Source organism: Hippopotamus amphibius, chromosome 2 (genome assembly GCF_030028045.1).
Source record: "Hippopotamus amphibius kiboko isolate mHipAmp2 chromosome 2, mHipAmp2.hap2, whole genome shotgun sequence".
NCBI classification, from domain to species: Eukaryota; Metazoa; Chordata; class Mammalia; order Artiodactyla; family Hippopotamidae; genus Hippopotamus; species Hippopotamus amphibius.
This window is the reverse complement of record NC_080187.1, coordinates 212,780,147-212,801,195: the sequence shown is the minus strand read 5'-3', so window position 1 is coordinate 212,801,195 and position 21,049 is coordinate 212,780,147. Positions and strand designations below refer to the sequence as shown.

At 47.5% G+C, this 21,049-nt stretch overlaps 1 protein-coding gene across 8 annotated transcripts in view; it reads left to right on the top strand.

The window, feature by feature from the left end:
- Nucleotides 1–424: 424 nt before the first annotated feature.
- Nucleotides 425–21,049, top strand: part of GRAMD2A (GRAM domain containing 2A) — a 31,845-nt gene continuing 11,220 nt past the window's right edge. For 3 of the 8 annotated variants that reach the window (XM_057723207.1, XM_057723206.1, XM_057723205.1), the window contains exon 1: nt 425–529. In XM_057723207.1, coding sequence (XP_057579190.1) covers nt 489–529 — 41 coding nt within the window. In that variant the 5' untranslated portion in view covers nt 425–488. Of the gene's footprint in view, nt 530–9,066; nt 9,273–14,497; nt 14,512–16,934; nt 17,042–19,330; nt 19,422–20,190; nt 20,290–21,049 lie in introns of those variants that run through there. The other 5 variants (XM_057723199.1, XM_057723200.1, XM_057723201.1 and 2 more) reach the window with 5 other exon arrangements.

Here is a 21,049-nt window from a genome sequence, read left to right as displayed (position 1 = left end):
ATAAAATCATTCCAGCTCCGGAGCTGTCCGATATCGGGCTCTTTTTCAAAATCCCCTCTGATGTTCCGTACTCATGTCCTCACTTCTCTGGTGTGGAGAGAAATTGAAACTGCCCTGGAGCTTAGCGTTGGGAGGTTTTGGAGGACGGCGGGAGTGGGTTGCTGCAGAGGGCATCGGGCTCCGAAACTAAAGCGCTAAAGAGGAAGAATCTGGAGCAGGCACCCGAGGCCCTCGCTGGGAAGGGCAAACGGTGCAGACCCAAGCCCGGGCCTCCGGGACTTTCCAGTCCGGGCGCCGTGGACGGAGCAGTAGGGTCTGAGCAGAGCTTGCGGCCCCACCTGGATCTGGAGAGAGGGAGGAACAGCCAATGGGCTGCGCGCGTCCCGCGCGACCAACCAATAGACGGCCGGGGGCGTGTCATCCGAGGCGGTCTGGAGTGGGCATTCGGTCCCGCCGCGCGGTCCCCGGCGCTCGCAGGAGGCTCCGCAATGACGGCTCTGAGCCCGGGCGAGGCCGCCAAGGCGGGCAGGTAAGGGGCTGCGACCTGTGGACCGGGCTCCGGGGCCCAGAGGCCGCCCCGAAGGGCCGCTGCCCGGCGGGACCCGGCGGCCACTGCGCCTCGCCGCCTTATCCTCGCGGGGCAGGCACTTCCCGGGCCGCCGGAATGCGGACTCCGCTCCAGAGCTGCGCCGCGCGGGCCCCGGCACTTCCCCGGCTACGAGGTGTTCGCGCGGGGGCGGGATGTCAGGCTGTCGGCGCTTCATGCGAGGGGTTCGAACCTGGGGGATGAGGGACGTCCGGGCGGTATCAGGGAGGTGGAGGGCACCCTCCTCGGGATACCTCCCGTGGTCCACCATCACCCTCCGCCGCCGCCGTAGCTGGCCATTCATTCATTCATTCTCCAGCCATACGGACCCTCAGTCCTGACTGCCCCCCACCCAAGGGCTGGCCCTTTCCTTCTGGTCCCCGAGAGGGTCAGCCTCTCTCTTCTAACTGGGTCTGCAGTTGTAGCGGCGCTCGACTGCCTGGGAGGCAGCGTGGAGCTGTCCCAGCACGACTCGGCCGCACCCGTGAGTCAGGCCCGTCCCCGTCGGGCGGGCTGGGGCCAGTCTCTCAGCCTCGAGATCTGTTCTACAGTCACCCTCGGAGGAAGGAAAGTTCTTGCAGCTGGGCAAGGAGCAGGGAGGCAGGGCAGGCAGGGGGTGGTGTTTCAGGCGGCACCAAGAATTGTGGCCTCTGCCCCCTTAAGTCTTGAGGCCCTGCGGGTAGGATTATTTGGGGGAAGACAGAGCCAGTGGATGAAGCTGTAAGTTCTTGCTCTTGCCCAGGTCCCAAACCCCACAGCCTGAGCTCTGAAGGGCAGCCTGGCAGCCCTGGCCATTTAGCACTGGGGCAGATAGGGTGAATGTGGTGTGAGCCCAGGACCCAATCCACACAAGTGCATGGAGCTGGGGGAATGTTGAAGGGCTCCCTCTGTCCTGTCTTCAAAGAGGCTGTTGAGGCCTTACACTGCTGGCATTTGCCCTTCTCTGCTTTGCTTGCCCCACCCATCCTTGCAGGAATCAGGCTCCTAGGGAATGAGAGAATGTCCTGACCATCCGTGATGCCTTTGCCCCAATATACACCTCTAGCTGGCTCTGAAGTCCAGTTCCTTTCAGAGTGAAGATTTATGGGGTTGCAGGGAGAGGTGGAGTAGAGGGTGTCTTTCCCATCCTGCAGTGAGGGGGCCAGTATGCTCCTTCTGTAGTCCTCTGACCACGCTGACAGACACTCTTGGGTCTGAGGTTATGGGTCGACAGGACCAGTTAAACAGTGAACATCTCTGGGGCAAATGGGCAGATCTAGAGCACAAAGCTGACAGAAGCTGCTACTGAGCTTCCAGGAGTATTTCTGCTGAGGCCAAATCAAATTCTCCTTCCTGACTTGCCTTTGGGAGAATTTTCTGAATAGCCTACAGGGGACAGCCCAGGACCTATCCATGCCTTGATGTTACTGGTTGCTTTGAAATTTCTGAGCTTACACGAGTCTTCAAATCCTTAGTGCAGACCAGAAGGATCTGTGTGCCAATCTGTCCACCTACGATGACCCCCTGAGGCTGAGGTCAGTAGTACTCAAGATGGGTACACCAGTCAGCCTCCCTGAAGCTCTTCCATGTGCCTGCTTGGGTGGCCCCTCCTAGTCCTTAACCTGGTTATGGCTTTGGCCCTTGAATGCCACATACCATACTTATCAGACCAGCATGAAGAGCCTCTCATCAGAAGTTCCTATTTTGCTGTTACTTGGGACAAGTCGAGTCCCCTCTCAGGGCCTGCTTTGCCACCGTAAGGTAAGGAGATTGGATTGTAGGCTCCTTAAAGGCCTCCTCCATGCAGACATTCAGCGATTATGCTAACTAGCCTGTTTCCCCCTTGATTTCTTATCTCTTTACATAATTACTTCATTGCTATGACTACCTGTGGAAAGCCCATGGAGTCGAGACCCATGCAGCATTCCACTTTGGTGTCCAGTGTCTGAGTCCAGACACCAGAAAATAATTCGCTTTTTCCTTTCCCGAGAAGTGAGAATAATGCCCCCCAATTCTGCAGCCATCTCTTATGCAAGGGTAAGTTTGGCATGAAGTCAGTCTTGGCCACTGTGCTGCTATTCACCTGGGCTGCAGGGCACCAATCTGTCACCACCTGTTATAACCAACTTTTGAAGCTTTGATTAATTCCCCAGCTGTTTGCTTACATAGGAAAGGAAGGAGGAGAGGGAGGGCAGAAGCATCTGGGAACGGAGCGTCCTTTGTAATTACGAAGTACCTGCCTTCCCAGGAGTCCCTGCTGGCCACAGCACCCAAGGAAGACACTGTTCCGGTGAATGTAAGCCTCTACAGGGCAGGCTCGTGCCTCCCTTCTCCCCACCACAACCACATTTTCATTAGTTTACAAATGCTTGGTCATAATTTAGGACTGGAGTGTTTTAGTAACCTATGGAGGTTGAGCCAATCTTTAAGTCCTTGTCCTAAATTAGTGTTTCCTCAATGTTTAAAATCCACTACAAAATCACATTTTTACTTTTTAAACAGGACATTGGTTTTGGCTGGGACTAATTTTTAAAAATATGAACTAAAAAGCATGTAAAGAATTAGTTTAAATCAAACACGAATTGCCTTTCCTTTTAACGTGTTGACCTGGCACATCATGGTATATTAAATAATTGTCAAAATCATACTGGTATTTCATTTCATTGCTGTCTTAGGGTCATTGGTGGCTCAGGGTCAGAGGAGCAGCAGGGGTGGGTTGCCTGAGCCAATGGCTGTGACTTGTTTTAAGAATGGTTTTTTCACTCCCTCGTCTATAAAAAAAAAAATTTCTAATTTATGTTGACATTAATCAAATTATTTGAAACTTGCTCATAATCACCAGGGCCACACAAAATGTTATTTTTAAAACAATTTTTGAATTTTGAAGGACTATTCAGCAATTTTATTTTAAAATAACCCAGTGGCAATACCTCGGAATTGATATTCATACTGGGCTTCTTTGATTACCAAACAAGCTGAAAATGTTTATATATTTAATCATTAAATCTTTCTGTCGCGGAGAATTTCAAACACATACAAAAGAAGAGAGAGTAGTCCAATAAGCAGCATGTGCCCATCGCCCGGCTTCAGCAATGATCAAGTCATGGGCCTCCCCTCTCCCTCCCTCCTGGATTATTTTGAAGCAAATCTAAGAAATATTGCTTCATCCACAACTATTTCAGTGTATACCTATAAAAGATAAGGTCTTTTAAACACATAAACATTTTCATACCTGAAAAATAACAATCACTCCTTAAAATCATCAGATAGCTAGTCGGCATTTAAAGTTCCCCCATCATCTTATAAATGTGTTTGTGCCATTTTAAATAGTTTTTAATAAGGGTCCAAGTGAGCTTTATACAACTGGCTGAAACACTGAATCTATATATTTGTGCCTCTGTAAGTCTCTTGTAATCTATAAGTTCCCCTCCCATTTCTTCTTTTTTTTTTCCTTGTAATTTATTTGTCGGGAAAAAATCAGGTTATTTTTCCTGTACCATTCCCCAGTTTATTGGTGTCATTCAAAAATGTCCCCCTGACACCTGTATTGCCTGTAAATTGGCAGTTGGAGCTAGACATTGGTCAGATTCGGGAGGTTTTTTTTTTTTTTTTTTGGCACACGGGCTTCGTTGCTCCGTGGCACGTGGGATCTTCCTGGAGCTGGGATCAAACCCGTGACCTCTGCATTGTCAGGTGGATTCTTAACCACTGCGCCACCTAGGAAGCCCAGATTTGGGAGGTATTGAACACCTGAGAAAACATGTAAGATCTGGTTCTTTCTCTCTGGGGGATGTTAACAGCCATTGATGATTATTTCATGTAGACCCATTATTTCATTAGGGATTGCAAAATGGTAGAACTCCAATTCTATCACTCTTTCCTTATTTATTAGCTTGAATATCTCTGTAAGAGAAATGTCCCTTCTTCAACTAGTTGGTTACCCTGAGGTGTAGCTAGTACTAGAAAGGCAGAATAAATCCTCAATGCTTTCCTTTTATTTACGAGTTTTCAAAATAATAAGATGGGTCCCTTGTAATCACCAAAGATGACCAATGAGTCATTTTTGTATTATTATGATCTCATGGATTTAAACATATTTGATGTTTTAGCTCATTGCAGACATCATTCTTATTGTTGCTCAAGTTGTCCCATCTTGTCCTATCTTCAGGTTGGCTCCTGCATGCTTGTGCCATGACCTCAGTCTTTGATGGCTTCCTTGCTTTCTGGTATGATGAGATATTTTGGACTCATTTGTGTATTTCCTGCCCCAAATCTGGAACCAGCCATTTCTCTAAGGTACACTGGTTCCCTTTAGTGGGAAATGGTGTGACCATAATCTAAGCACCATGAGTATTCATTGCTAGCTGAGTATTTATTTTTTTAAGTAATCAGTTTGGGAGTTTATGTGTTAAACCCATTTTATTGCTGATCAAATTAAAGTTCATTTCCTATCATTTTTGGAGTCACAAGCTATATTAAAAATCTAATGAAAGTGAAATATTACTCCCTTTGTTCAGACACAACAGTTTTGCCCCAGGTTCCAGGAGTTCACAGACCTGCTCTGCAATCCTTTCTTGGATTCCAGGGTCCATTAGACTATCAACTGGGCTCCGTGATGATGCAGGAAGACTTGGGAGGACTGGAAATAAGCAGTTGGCCCCATGTAAAAGCAGTGAATGCGAAAGCTAATGGGTCTTGCAGTATCAGACACAGGAGAAGAGAGATTAGTAGCAGTCATGGCCCAGACACTGCACTGGTCACACGAGCACGGAAGATCTGGTTTTATCAAGAAAGGAACATGATGTCAAAAGTTTGTTCTTTGGTGAAGGATCAGTAGATAGAGAGAGGTCCCTTTGGGTGTTGGAAAGAACTTTCTAATAATCAGAGTTTCAGTGACATACCTGATGGATCATAGTTACTTACTTGTAGGTGCACATTTTGAAATTTCTTGTGCCGAATTGCAACTTCACCTTTTTTCACCCACTTTCATATTTGTTTCCTTACACTAAGTTCCTTGATATGAATAACACTGAATAAGTTTTTTTTGTTTGTTTTTTGTTTTTTTCCCTTTTAAGTCATTCTCAGATACTTAAATCTAGTAGTTACTGTGATCTAATAATAGGAAGAGCTTGAGCTTTCAGAGAGACCTGGATTCAAATCGCTGCTCCACAAGTTACTGCTGAGTTACTACTGGCTCTGAGCCTCCATTTCTTCATCTATAAAACAGAGTTACACCCGGCCTACTTCAAAGATTCTTGGGCTGTGTAATGTCCTGGTACAGAGTACGTGCTCACCAAAAACCAGGCCTCTCTGATGATTCAGTCCCAGCTCTAAGAAAAGCTTGGTCTGTTTTCCTATTCAAGGTGCGAAGTTCATTTTTTAAAAATAAACTTTTTAATCATTAGATAATTGTAGATTCACATGAAATTGTATGAAATAATAGATCTCATGTACCTTTCCCCCATTCCCTCCCAGTGGTAATATCTTGCACAACAATAGCACAACCAGAAAATTGACATTGATATAATCCCTTTGACCTTATTCAGAATTCACCAGTTTTACATGCATTCATTTGTGTGTGTGTGTATGTTTAGTTTTGTGCAGTTTTATTACATGTGGGAATTTGGCAAAGTTCATTTTTAAAGTCAAGGTTTCTTTTTCTGTTGGATTCTGAGGGTTTTCATGTAAGAAGCATGTTTTCGAAATTTGGAATTTAAGAAGTGTCTATTAGTTAATATTGCTGTGCCTTTGGAACCAGTTTTTTTCTTTCTGTGTCTTTCTCCTTTTTCATTCTTTCACCAAATGAAAATAGTTTTATTGTGATCATAAAATTTAGGCAAAGTATACTGCAGAAAAGTATAATGAAGAAAAGAAACACCTATAATCCCAACTCAAGGAGGAAAATAGTGTTAGAATTTTGTGCGCATCCTTGCCAATATATTTTATAACGCATGCTGTTCTACATAATGCTTTTTCCAATGTTAAATAATGCTATCCTTTGTGTTAGGCTTATTTTTAATAAGTAAGTTTGAATAATGATATCATTTTAATAGTTACATAGCCTTTCATTCTATGAATAAATCATAATTTGTTCATGCCCTATTGTTTTTTTTCCTCTTCTAACTACATATCAGTGAACATTCTTATACATTTAAATTTGCGTCCAGTTATTTCCTAAGGATAAATTGTTAGAAGTGGAATTTGTGTGTCTGTTGGGTACCTACGTACAAATGTATGTACCTTTTCACACACTGCCCTCCCACACAGGAGTGTGTGAGACTGCCCATTCACCAACCTGTTGATCAACAGTTGATGTTATTAAACTTTTAAGCCTTTGAAATTCAGGAAGTAAAAAAAGATATCATTTCTACTTTTTTATTTTTAAATATCTTTATTGTTTTTGTTGACTTTAAAAGTATTATACTCCTGTTGTAATAAGTTCAAACAAAACAGAAACTACTGAGAGTGAATTCTTCCCTGAGATATAATCGCTATTGTTTGATATAGAATGTTTAATTTTATAAATGCGTTATATCTTGGTTACTTATATATACTTTAAACACACATTTTGGACTTTTTTCCATAGTAGCACATGCAGCTATACTCAAGTCTTTTAGTCAATTGCATAGGAGTCTATTATATTGATAAAATATTATTTTGGTATTTCCACCTTTTTCCTCATGCTTGTTAACTATAAGAATATAAATTTTTGCCTACTTGTCCATTTATTTCCTTATACCAAGTTCCATGAAATGGAGTTGTAGGATCAAAGGATTTCTTAAAGCATTTGATATATGTCAGAAAGTTTAACTCAGTTTTAAGTCATCATGGAAAATAAGAATGCTTGTTTTCCACATTCTTGGTAATATTGAGCACTATAATTTTTTAGTGTTTACCAGTAAGATATGTAAGAGAGATTTCTTCTTTTGTGACTTGCCTGTTCACATTCTTTACCCACTTTCTTATTAGATTGTTTACCTTTCTCTTACTGACTTGGATGAGCCATTATCATTTAAAAACACCAATCGTATGTCAGTTTGATTTTTTTTAAATGTTGTTTACTTCACCTTTTAAAATTTTATTTATTTATTTATTTTGGCCACATTGGGCGGTATGTGGGATCTTAGCTCCCCAACCAGGGGTGGAACCCATGCCTGCTGCAGTGGAAGTGTGGAGTCCTAATCACTGGACCACCAGGGAAGTCCTCTATTAGTTTAAATTTTGATGTACAAAGGTTTTTAATTTTTATGCAATTAAATCTTTTATATGTTCTGGGTTTTATATCTTGCTTAGGAAGACCTTTCTTGATATGTTAATATTCTTTTCTATTTTATTTTAGTTCTTTATTGATTTAGAAAATATTTGCATGTTTAATCTACCTGGAATTTATTTTTGTGAATGGTGTGAGGTAGCCAGTTACCCCAATGGCACTTATTGGAAAATCTGTTCTTCTCTTACTTATTTGAAACAGCTTCTTTCTTATATACTAAATTCTCAGGTACCCACAGATCATGTTCTGGACTCCCTCTTATGTTCTATTTGTCTATCAAATTTTCCTAAACTAGTAAATATTTTAATTGCTCCAGCTTTTTGCATGAAATTTGGGATAAATTCGCTTCTTTAAAACTCAATCTTCCCACTCAGGGACAAGTTTATCTCTCCATTTATTCAAGTCTTAAATGTCTACGGTTGTCTTTTCATAGATGTTTTTACATTTTAAAAGTTTATTCTTGGGTAACTTATATGTGTTGTTGCCATATGAATAAAATCATTTCCCCAAATATATTTTATAACTGTTTATTGCAGACCTGCTGAGAAACTTTTGGGTTTTATGTTGGTCTCGTAACCACTAGAATAACAATTAAGTCTGTGAGAGTGTTTTATGTGTCTGTCCATATCACAGGTCTGCCTCTCCCAGTGCCCAAATATAAGAATATCTGGGCCACTTTATTATGATTTTTTCAGTTGATTATGTAGTCTCTAGGCAGTTTATTTAGCATCTTCAAACAATAATCCTCTCTTTTTATTGGGTTGGCTAAAAAGTTCGTTCGGGGTTTTCCGTACCATCTTACGAAAAACCCGAACTTTGCGGCCAACCCCAATAATATATGAACACTTTCTTTTTCATGCCTTTGTGCAATGGCTAGAACTTCCAGAACAATGTTGAATAATAGTGGCGAGAACAGGCTTTCCTAGGGGGTTTCCACTAGTTGGGACAATCTGGGGTTCTCCCTGGAGGAAGCGGCCCCAGGACCCAGTAAGCTCTCTAAGAGTAGGTCATCACCCGGGAATCTGAACCCTTAGAGACCAGCTAGTTAGCAGAAGCCTGCGGCACTGCGGGGAGCTAGACCCTGCCTGGGACGTCCCAAATCCGAGCCAGCTACCGGCTTTGGGTCTTGGATGGGGCGCGGGCTCCCTTTGCAGGGAGCAGAGGTGCGGGCGCGATTGCTGTACTTCCACCAGCCCCGAGTCTACACAAGCGTTTGCTCTTCCGCCTACAGACCCACGGGCCCCCACCAAGGGGTAGGCAGGGCCACGCCGGCGGGCTGTCTGGCGCGGGGACGTGCGGTGCTGCAACTCTGGGTGTGGCTGCCCTCTCGGCGCCGGGTGGCGCTGGGCTTTCCAGCCCTTCCAAGGGATGGCACAGAAAACGGACTTGGGGTTCTCGGGCTGCGGCAGAGACGCATCAGGGGCGGCGGAGCGTCAGGTGAGGATGGCTGGGGAAGGCTGCAGCAGGCAGGGAGGCTGTGGTCAAGCGCAGCACCCCCTCCCTCCGCGACTGTGGACAACCCCCTCAGGGAACCAGGAGAGGGAGGTACAGCGCCGTCCTCCCATCCCCCGGAATCTCCGTGGTCTTTCACTGGGAGGAAGGCAGGCTCCGAGGCTGGTGTGGCGCTGAGCTGGCCGGTGACCTGGGTTTCCGGCTGTGCTTGGCAGCATCCTCGCTTGTGCTCAGAGGCCTGTCCTCACTGTCCTTCCCTGAGATGCCGTCATCAGCGTGGGAGGGAGGAAGGAGGAGCAGGCCTTCAGTACCTGAGTCTGGATTCAGACCCCTCACTACGGCACCGAAACGGTCCTGGCTGAAGCTGCAACTCCTCTCCTTGTTGCTAAAGTCACTTAGACTGCCTTTCAGTCTTCCTGCTGCTCGGCCTCTCAGCAGACTTCACTGCTTTCTCCTTCCTCCTTTATGAAGTGCTTCTTCAGCTGCCATGACAACCTATACACCTGGTTTTATTCCTACCTCTTGGGCCACCCTCTCTTCATCTCTTGGGGCACTCCTCTTCCTCCTCCACACAGCCTTTCAGTGTTGTGGTTCTTGAGGTCCCAGGCCACTCTCCTTCCCCTCCCCCCTTCCCCATCCTCCTCATGGAGATATCATTCACACACCATAGAATTCATCCTTATAAAGTGAAATCCTGTAGCTTTTACTGTATTCACAAAGTTGTGTAACCATCACCCCTGCCTCATTCCCGAGCAGTTTCATCACCTCCAAAAGAAACCCTGTGTGCATTAGTCACTTCCCATTTCCCCTTCCTCCAACCCTGGCAACTACTAATCTACTTTCTGTCTCTGTGGATTGGCCAATTCTGGACATTTCCTGTACGTGGAATCATACAATATGTGGTCTTTTGTGACTGGCTTTTCACTTAGCATAATGTTTTTAAGGTCCATTCATGTTGTAATATGTATCAGTACTTCATCCCTTTGTATGGCTGAGTTATGTTCCACTGTATGGATATCCCACATTTTGCTTATCCATTCATCAGTTGGGTATTTGGGTTGTTTCCATTTTTTGGCCATTATGGTAATAATTATCATAATGGTATGAGCGTTCCTTTTTTAAAAACTTGAAAAAATTGAAGTATCGTTGATTTACAATGTTGTGTTAATTTCTGCTCTACAGCAAAGTGATTCAGTTATACATGTATGACATTCTTTTTAATATTCTTTTCCACTGTGGTTTATTACAGGATGTTGAATATAGTTCCCTGTGCTATACAGTAGGACCTTGTTTTTATCCATTCTGTATATAATAGTTTGCGTCTGCTAATCCCAAACTCCCAATCCATCCCTCCTCCACCTCCCCGCCCCCTTAGCAACCACAGGTCTGTTCTGTATGTCTGTGAGTCTGTTTTGCAGACAAGTTCATTTGTGTCATATTTTAGATTCCACATATAAATGATATCATATGGTACTTGTCTTTCTATTTCTGACTTACTTCACTTAGTATGATAATCTCTAGATCCACCTATGTTGCTGCAAATGGCATTTCATTCTCTTTTTTAATTGCTGAGTAATATTCCATTGTCTATATGTACCACATCTTCTTTATCCATTCCTCTGTCAATGGACATTTAGGTTGTTTCCATGTCTTGGCTATGTAAATAGTGCTGCTATGAACACAGGGGTGCATGTATCTTTTTTATTTTTTTAATTAATTATTTTATTTTATTTATTTATTTATTGGCTGTGTTGGGTCTTCGCTTCTGCACACAGGCTTTCTCTAGTTGCTGCAAGTGGGGGCTACTCTTCATTGTGGTGCACAGGCTCCTCACTGCAGTGGCTTCGCTTGTTGTGGAGCATGGGCTCTAGGTGCATGGGCTTCAATAGTTGCGGCACATGTGCTCAATAGCTGTGGCTCATGGGCTCTAGAGCACAGGCTCAATAGTTGTGGCGCACGGGCTTAGTTACTCCGTGGCATATGGAATCTTCCCAGAGCAGGGCTCGAACCTGTGTCCCCTGCATTGGCAGGTGGATTCTCAACCACTGTGCCACCTAGGAAGTCCTGTATCTTTTTGAATTGTAGTTTTGTCTGGATGTATGCCCAGGAGTGGGATTGCTGGATCATATGGGAATTCAATTTTTAGTTTTTTAAGGAATCTTCATACTGTTTTCCATAGTGGCTGCACCAATTTACATTCCCACCAACAGTGTAGGAGGCTTCTCTTTGCTATGAACATTCTTGTGTAAGATTCTGTGTGCACATATATTTTCAATTTTCGTGGGTATATACCTAGGAGTATAATTGCTGGGTCATATAGTAAATGTTCAACTGTTTGAGGAACCACCAAACTGTTTTCCAAAGCAGTTGCACCATTCTATAGTCCCACCACCAGTATATGAAGGTTCCTATTTCTCCTTATTCTCACCAACCCTTATATGAATTACAGCCTCTAGGGAGTGTGAAGTGGTATCACATTGTGGTTTTGATTTGTATTTCCCTGATGACTAATGATGTTCAGCATGTTTTTGTGTACCTATTGGTCATTTGATATCTTCTTTGGAAAAATGCTTATTTAAACTTTTGTCCAGTTTTAGTTGGGTTATTTGTCTTTTTATTGTTCCATATTGAGTTCTTTAAAAAAATTTTAATGGTGGTTAATAAAAACATAAAATTTACTACCTTAACCATTTCTAAGTTCATTTGTACAATTCAGTAGTTAAATATACATATTAATATTGTTGTGCAACCAATCTCCAGAACTTTTTCACCTTGCAAAACTGATACTCTATACCCATTAAATAACACTCCATTCCCCACTCCCTCCAGCCCCTGGTAACTGCCATTCTACTTTCTGTTTCTATGAATCTGACTACTCTAGGTACTTCACATAAGTGGAGTCATACAGCATTTGTATTTTTGTTACTGATTTTTTTCACTTAGTGTAATATCTGTGAGGTCATAAGAGTTTTTAACATATTCTAGATACTAGTCCCTTATCAGATATATGATTTACAAATATTTTCTCTCATTCTATGAGTTGCTTTTTCACTTTCTCGATATCATTAGCAGCACAAAAGTTTTTAATTTTGATGCAGTTCAATTTATTTTTCTTCTCTTTCTTGTGCTTTTGGTGCCATACCTTAAGAGACCATTGCCTAATCAAAAAAGGATTTACTCATGTGATTTCTTCTAAGAGTTTTAGCTCTGACATTTTTGAGTTAATTTTTGTACATAGTGTGAGATAGGGATCCAACTTAATTCTTTTGCGTGTGGATATCCAGTTGTCCCTGCACCATTTGTTGAAAAGACTATTCTCTCCCCCATTGAGTTGGTCTTGGCACCCTTGTCAATAGCTTCTCTTTTTTATGTACCCACTTTCCATGGGGGATCTTCCTAGCTCCTGTACTCATCCATGGGCTAATAACTCAGAAATGTATCCCTTCAGCCTGGACCTTTCTTCTGAGCTTCTTACTCATGTGTAACTTGATATCTCCACTTAAGTGTTTCTCACAGGTTTAAGACTGAACTCATGATTCTTTCCTTCACATGTGTTCTTTTTCCACTATATTTTCCCCTGTTTTGTCTCAGCAAAACAGAGCAGCATCCTACTTGCTTAAGTCAGAAATCTAGAGTCATATTTGACACTTTTTCCCTTATACCCTACTTCCAGTTGATCACCAAGTTCAGGTTGGCACTGCTTAGAATTATATATTGTGACTCCATCCTTCAACCTCCATCACCACTACTGTCACCAAGTCTGAGACATCATCTCTCTCTGCTGGAGTACAGCCTCCTAACTGGTCTGTCTCCATGGAAAATCCTAAATATATACAGAAGAGGAGAGTTGTAGGAGGGACCCCTATGTATCCATCACCACCAACTACAATAATGATCAACATAAGATTGTCCCTATTTCATCAATACTCATCCTCTACTCGCCCTGCCCCACACCCTTTGGATTTCTTTGAAATAATTATGTGCATTAGCGTGAACTGTGACCATGTGCAAGGGTGCCAGCTCCAACACGTGCTATCCATCCCCTTTAACATACAAAGTTGAGTGTATTTCCCCTTTTAAATCCCTTCATTCGTTCCCCATTTCCTCATAGCTTTTTTTTTTTTACTATAAACGACTTTATTTATGAATTTTCATGTAAGTATAAAAGTGATGGATATTAAAAACACAATCTCACATTTTCCAGAAAAAGCCAATTCCTGTATATACTGAAAATCAGATATCAAAACCTGGGGGTCCAAACTCCCTAGAAGAAACCAGTTGCGGGCGTAACCAGCCATATCTAGCCTCTCCGTTTCCGCAGCACAAAAGATCCCCATAGCTTTTAAGAGAATGATAAAAACCTTTACTGGGGCCCACAGGGCCCTGTATGAGCTCACCCTGCCAACCTCCCCAGCCTCATTGCTCACCACTTTCACCTCTACCCTCCAGACACAAAGGCTCTGTTTATGTTTCTCATACATGCCACACACGTCTGGCCTCAGGGCTTTTGTATAAACTCTCTAATAAACCCCAGCACCCTCCAATCCCCCCCACCCCCCACCCCGTCAGCCCCTAGGTCTGATTAGCATCTATTGGCTACCAGCACAAATGCTGCTGCTGCTTCTTCAAAGTTCTCTCCGCTCTCAGCGGTTGATTCAGGACTTCTTGGTAGAGGTCCTCCTAGGACGCTGTGCTTTGCCTTCATAGCATACATTGCACAGCTATAATTATGTATTGATGTCTATAAATATTTGGTTCACGTCTGCCTCTCCCTCCAGGGGTTTTGGGTATAGTAGCTTGCTTTATCCCTCTTTGTATACACAGCACTTACACAGAGCCGAGCGAATACGGGCATTCAATTGGCGTTTGTAGGACAGAGGTAGAGGGGCTGTCGGCCCTTTGAGGTCTGTGCTCCCGCCAGCCTCTCCTGGGACCGGGGTTCTTCTGACCACAGAGAGCCAGTGGCCACCGGCCTCTCCGCCACTCACCCATTTCCTGGCCGGGCTTTGTTATTCCTCAGACGGCATTTGCTTTTCCTCCTTGCCTGAGACGTCCTTGCCCCTTTGCAGAGGAGTAACTGAGGCCCAGGAGAGAGTGGCTTCCCGAGGCCCCTCAGCAGTGAGAGGTACTTCCAGGCCTGCCTCCCTGTCTTCCTGTCCCCGTGCCCAGGCTCTTGCAGGACCCCGAGACCACTCAAGACTGCTTGTGCCCTGAGAAGAGCCAGGTGGGTCCCCAAAGCCAGAGTGATTCCTAGGTGGGTGTCCCAGTGTGCACAGGGTGTTAGCCATGGATGGACAGGGTTGACTTGTCCCGGGAGGAGCCACACCTCCTGGAAGCCTTGAGTAGGGGTGAGCCTCTGAGGGTGTCGGTGGGCCCTCCCCTGCGCAGGCCCGGCAGAGGGTGGCCCCCAGGAGCACAGGGGTGCTCTGTTTCTTAGTGAATGCAAGCCTGTGTTTAGACCTGAAGGACCAGCTTCTTGTCTGGAAACGGCCAGGCCCCAAGTGGCCTGCCAAGAAAAAGTGGTCTGAACCAGGTCCAGGGGCGCCAGCTCACACAGAGGTTGCGCCAGCAGCGGCCACTGTGGGGCGGGGCCAGCAACCCGCGGGTCACTATCTGCACGACCAGTTCCCTGCTCCGTCGTAGCCCGGGCTTTGTAGGAAATCCTGGACATCCCAGAAGCAAAGCTTCCAGGTTTCAGCCGTTTGTCTGTCTGTCTCCCTGGTGACTGTTCTCACTCTGGAGGTCTTTGAGCTCCGGCCAGGAACGGGGCAGCAATTGCTGGCCTCAAACCTCTGCTGGAGGGAGAAGAGAGGGCGGGGTCCTCAGTATGGTAGGGCCTGAGCTGTGGGAGGACCTCTGGGCCTGAGGGGGTGGGAGACAGTCTGTGGGTGCAACCCAGGTGTAAAGAGCGCCCTGCCCACAGCCGCTGTCCCAGGGGAAAGATTCAGTCACGCAGGACATGTATGGAGCTTTGTGGCTGGTGGTGCCCCCATATCTACTTCCTGGGAAGAGCTCACCTCCAAGCATCCTTCAAGGGATGTGATGGGACAGGTGCGGGAGCCACTCAGCTCTCAGTGGTGCAGGGAGGTTTGGGAGGCTCAGTGGACAAGACTGTGAGAACCGGCTCCTTCCCCAGGGCTGGGCCGTGACCTCTCTCAGATCCTCACAGCAGCCCTGACCATCTGCAGGCCAGAGAGGGAATGCTTCCCATTTTATAGAGGAGGGAGAAGACTCCGAGGGAGATGCCTGGGGGTCACGCAGAGGGTCGGGGGAGCCAGAGGCAAACTTGAGCGAGTTGTTCTCATTCCAGGTCATTTTTTTTTCCTGCTGTGCCGCGCGTTTTGTGGGACTCTAGTTCCCCAACCAGTGACCGAATCCAGGCCCTTGGCAGTGAGAGGGCGGAGTCCCAACCTCTGGGCCGCCAGGGAATTCCCTCACTCCAGGTCTTATGTTTGCCTTCTGAGGCCCCACTACTGCTAAACAAACTACACAGAGGGGTCTTCCACAGGGAGCATTTGTAAACAGTTATTGAGCACTTACTGTATGCCTGAGGTTGTGCGAGGCCCTGGGGTAAGGGATGAATAAGACAGTCTAGTGGGGAGACAGCCACATCACCAGGCAATGCAGCAAAGAGCAGACCTTGCGTGGGCACAGGGAGGGAGGGTCTTCTTTCCCCAGAGGTACAGGCCAGCCAGGTTTCAGGGAGGAGAGGTGCTGGGGGATGAGAGGCAGAGCTGGGAGGGGCGGCTCATTAGCACAGCTCCCGGGGGCAGAAGAGGAGTTAGCCTGAGCACTTTGCTGCCGATTTCTGTCCCCAGGAGGAGCAGGGCCTTTCTGGTGTGCTGAGAGCCCAGGCCTGGGTGGGAGGTCAGGAGCAGGGAAAAGGGGTCGGGGCCCTTTAACCAGGGCTGGTCCGGTCAACCAGTCACTCTGGCTCTGAGAGTGGGAGATGGGGCCAGCCTAGCTCTTGGCCCTCCCAGCTCCCACTGGATGGGAGGACCCAGGGTTTCTGAGATCTCTGTAGGTAGAAGGAGTTCTTGTTAGCACCAGAGCTCAAAGGGGTCCTTGTTCAGGCTAGATCCAGCCGCCCCCAGAGGACTGGGGCAGCCCACATCTGCTGAGCAACTAGTTCACCCAGTTTGTTTCGTTCTTGGAGTAGGGGAGACAAAGGCTGGGGGGTTCTGATCTAGGGAACCCCACTTCCCAGAGGGGCTCCCACGTGGTCCTCTCAACCCAATAGACCCCCCCTCCATTTCCCCTAGTCTCCCTCTACTGGGCCTGTGGGGAGGGTGGCGGCCTGGCCCTGCAGCAGGAACGGCTCTAGGAAAGGGCAGAATTTGGGGCCCTTGAGCCCTGCAGGCAGTGTGCCGCTGTAGAAAGGGTGCACACTTCCAGCGAGACTGGAGTTTGAATTCGAGCTCCACTACTTTCCAGTTATGTGGTCCGGAGCAAGGTGCTTTACCTTTCTGGGCCTCAGTTTCCTCATCTGTGTCAGGGGGATGGTGCATCCCCTCTGCACGACTAGAGCTGGACTGGGATTAGAGCAGATCGTGAGGCAGGTCCTTCCCCCCAGGGGCTCCCTCGCTAATAGGGCCAGACGGGGTCTGAACCTTCCTCAGAGTCCTCTTCCCTTTCCTGGCCCTGAAGGCTCATTGCAGGTATGGTACCCGCAGGTGTGGCTATCAGACCTCTGTGGAGTCCTGGCCCTGCCGGTGAGCCCAGCTGAGCCTCCCTTCTTCAACTGTGGGTGAAACGTAAGTTGTACCACCTGCCCCACATCATGTCTTAAAGGACATCATATGTGCGCCCTTGTTAGTGGTCTTCAGGCAAACCAGGTGTGGGGGGTTTTGGTTTTGGCTGCAAGGGCCGGGGCCCTGGAAGCAGAATGGAAAGTTAAGGAGCGGCAGAGGGGTGCGGACCCTCTTTGCTGTCTACCAGATGGGGGGCCTTGGGGCACGGCCCACCTGCTTCTCTTTTCATGCTTCCTCATTCTAGACCCAATCTCCAGGTGCACCTGGTGACTCTGGCCCAGCACACCTGCGGCTCGCTGCTGCCTGTTCACTGCCTCTGGCCGCCCACCTCCACATCCTGTATTTCCCAGTTAGAATTCATCAGAAAGGGAACCTGATGGGCCAGCTCAGCTTTTCATTAAAAAAAAGGGCGCGGGTCACTTGTGGGTGGCTTTGCCTGGGTCTGGAGCACCCCCACGGTTCGGTCCTGTGGCTAGGGTCATCTGTACAAACTAGGCTGTCTTGGGAAGCCGGGCCTCTGGCCCTCCACATCCCCCGTCACTTCAAAGGTGCTACAGGTAGTAAAGGGAAACAGAGCATATTCCTGGCCCAGGGGTTCTCAGGGGTTTGTGACTAGGCTGGGCGCCTGCCCCACCCTGGGTCCTCTGCCGGGGCTGCTGAGCCAGAGAGGTGGATTGGGGCCCAGCATGTGGCCCCCAACTCAGAGCCTCAGCCCCTTACACTCAGTACGGAATTCAGTTATGGGATCCTCTCCCCTTTCCCAGTGGGTGGAAAGGGCGAAGCTGTTGTTATGCTGGATATGGAATATCAGCTTAGAAAATAAAAAGTGAGGTGCAGCTTCTATGTAAGAAATAATAGTTTTTTTGGGTTTTGTTTTTGCAAAAGGAGATTGCCTTTCACCTTCAAGTTTCAGTGTATTGATGACGAATCTGTCCACATTATTCCAGTTTCCCTTGGGGAGAGGTCCTGTCAACCTGTTTCTGGGCTCTATGTCAGGACAGTGGCCCTGAGAGAAAGCTAGGGAGGCTCTTGGGAAGGACACAGTGTGATTCAGGGCTGGCCGCTGCCACGCGGAAAGGCTGGTCTTACTTCTTTGGCACAACTCAGTAAATGAACTCTGCGACCTTAACAGATGAAGGAAATCTCTGTTGACAGTGTGATTCCCTGTCTTGCCAAGGATGTTCCTGGAACTCCAGAGGGCTGGGTGAAGGCACAGAAGGGTCAGGTCCAGAGCCTGGGGGGAGGATTGGCCTTGGAGACCAGGAGGTATGAGTCTCCCTCTGAGCCCCAAAGAAAGGAGGGGTTTTAAATCATTCAAGTGCTTTTAAAAGCCTGAAGCTGAATCTCATGACCCAGCAATTCCAATGCTAAGTGTTTACTCATAGAAATGAATACTTGTGTCCATGAGACAGGTGCTGGAATGTTTATAGCAACAATTTTGTAATAGGCAAAAACTGGAAACTCAATAGTAAAATGCCCCTCAACAGTAAAATTAATACTGTAAATCAATTGCAATATGTCCAGATAATGGAATTCTAAACATTAGTGAAAATGCAGTCTGCAGCCACACACAGCACTGTGCACGTATCTCACAAGGCATTGCCAAATAAAAGCAGAACACGCACCATATGATTCCATCCGCAGAAAGTCCCCAAAGAGGAAAAGACAATCCGTGTTGTAGGAAGTCGGGCCGGTCGTTATCCCCGACCGGGGCGGGGGCAGCGGACAGTGAGACTAGAAGGAGCAGGAGGGGCTTGGCGGGTGGTGGGGGGGGGGGAGGCAGGTTTTCAGGTATGTTCCATTTGTGAAATGCACTGTTCACTTACTTTATGTGCACTTTTTAATATGTAAATTACATGTCAGTAACAAGTGAAAAATATATAGTTACCTAAATGCTACCCCCAGGGATTCTGATTTAATTGGTCTGAGAACACCGCTCAGGCATCATTTTTGGTTGGTTGGTTTTTTAAAAAGCTCTATAGGTGATTCTAGTGTGTACCCAGCAGGCTACACTTTAGAGTTAACAGGACAGTCTCTTTTCTCTGAAGTAGGTAGTGAGCTGTGTGCTGAGATGTAGAGGTGGAGGGGGGTGGGGTGGGGGAGCCTGGGGGAACTCTGAGGTGCCCTAAGGTCCAGGCCACTGAGCCCCAGTGGCTGACGTTCCTTCCAGGACGTGCCCCCTCATTTCCTGTCCTTAGATGGCTCTATCCGTGGTCTCTGGCTTTGCACTCTCAGAGGCTTGCTGCTAAGATGTGTTTTCTTACTTTTTTGGCCGTGCCACGCGGCTTGCAGGATCTTAGTTCCCTTAGCAGGGACTGAACCCCGGCCCTCGACAATGGAAGCGCAGAGTCCTAATAACTGGACCGCCAGGGAATTCCCTAAGGTGTGTTTTCTGTTTCGAAAAGAAGGTCTCTCCTTGGAGCTGACTGGGACCCAGCGTCCTGGCTGCCTGCAGGAGGGGGTGAAGCTGTCCCTGGCCTTGAGAAGAGCTGATGGGACTCACAGGACGCTCTTGCATCTCAGATGTCCACTAGAAGACAACTGGGAGAGTGTGGACATCCCCCTGTGGGAGGAGACGCCCAAGGGGACCTGCTTGTGACTACAAAGGCCCAGCTGGCTTGGGCTGACAGGCCTGGCTGGCACTACTGCTGCCCAAGGCTTGAGGAGCCATGGGGGGAGGTTTGCCTTGTGGTTAAGGAGGGCTGTGGTGGAGAGGCTGGGAAAGTTGGAGGAGCATTGCTGCAACAGCCCAAGGGTGTACAGCCAGTGAGCACTGCTGTGGGAGCAGGAGGGACCCAGCCTGTGCTTTTCCCCAAATACCCCATCCCATCTCTTCTGAGCCACTTTATTCTTTTCTGTATGTTTTCTACCTCCCATCTGAGCCCCCCCTTTGATCAGTCAACCAGCACAGATTGAGTGCCTGGCACTGCTGGGCGGGGCTGTCTGCCTACTGCACAGGCTGGGGCTCCTGGAGGGAAGGGCCCCTCTGTGGGTGACCCCCATCGGCTCCTGTCCACCACTCCCTCCCCTTACTGCTGGGCATCCGTCATGCTCTGTGCCTCCTTCACTCTTGCTGCCTGGCTTTTTTCTCCCCTCCTCCATCTTGAAGTGTCATGATGTCACTTTCTTTTCTCCTTCACTCATTTATTTAGCAAACACTGGGTGCCTGCTGGGTTCTGGGAGTACAGAGATGTAGAAGACACACCCCTGCGGAGCTCAGATGTCTAAACAGACAAGCACAGTCTGGGGTGGTAAGTGCTGGAACAGCAGCACAAAAGAAGGGACAAGAGACCACAGAGGAGGGATGACCAGCTCTGCACGGGGGAAAAGCAGGAAGGCTTCACAGAGAAGGTGACATCTGCTCTGGGCCTTGAAAGATGACCGGGGAATTCCCTAGGTAGGTAAGCATGGCAGGGAATTCCAGGAAGAGCAAACACGCAGAGGTGAAGGGCTGCCGCTGAGCTGCAGAGGTGAGGCTGGCAAGGCAGCAAGAAGGTCGGGAACGCCAGCTGAGGAGGCAAGAGGGAACTACAGGAGGAAAGTCAGCAGGAGGGGGTGCCCAGATGGCCCTGTTGGCAGTGTGGATGTGGGAGAGGGCCAGAGGTGGAAGGGCAAGGCTGGGGGCAGGTGTAGTTAGGAAGCTGTTGGCAGCATCCAGGGAAAAGATGATGGTAGCCTAGGTTTGCCTGGCCCAGCAGGAGTGGAGAGAGTAGATGGTATCACGGGTTAGGCAGTGGCAAGGCTCTCGGGGCCTTGGGGGTTGCCTGGTTGTGGGGGTGGGGAAGAAGCATGAGTTGAGGATTCTGGCTTGGGTAACTCTGGAGGATGGGGCCTTTCAAGGGGAAGCAGATTTGGGGACATGATTCTGAGCTCACTTTGATGGATTCATCTAGATGGCAGGGCCTGCCGCTCAGGAGGGATGAGGTGTCAAGGTTAGGAATTTAGATCGGGGAGTATCAGCCTGGGGTGGATATTTTGAGCCTGGGAGAGGCATCCAGAGCAGAGTGCCTA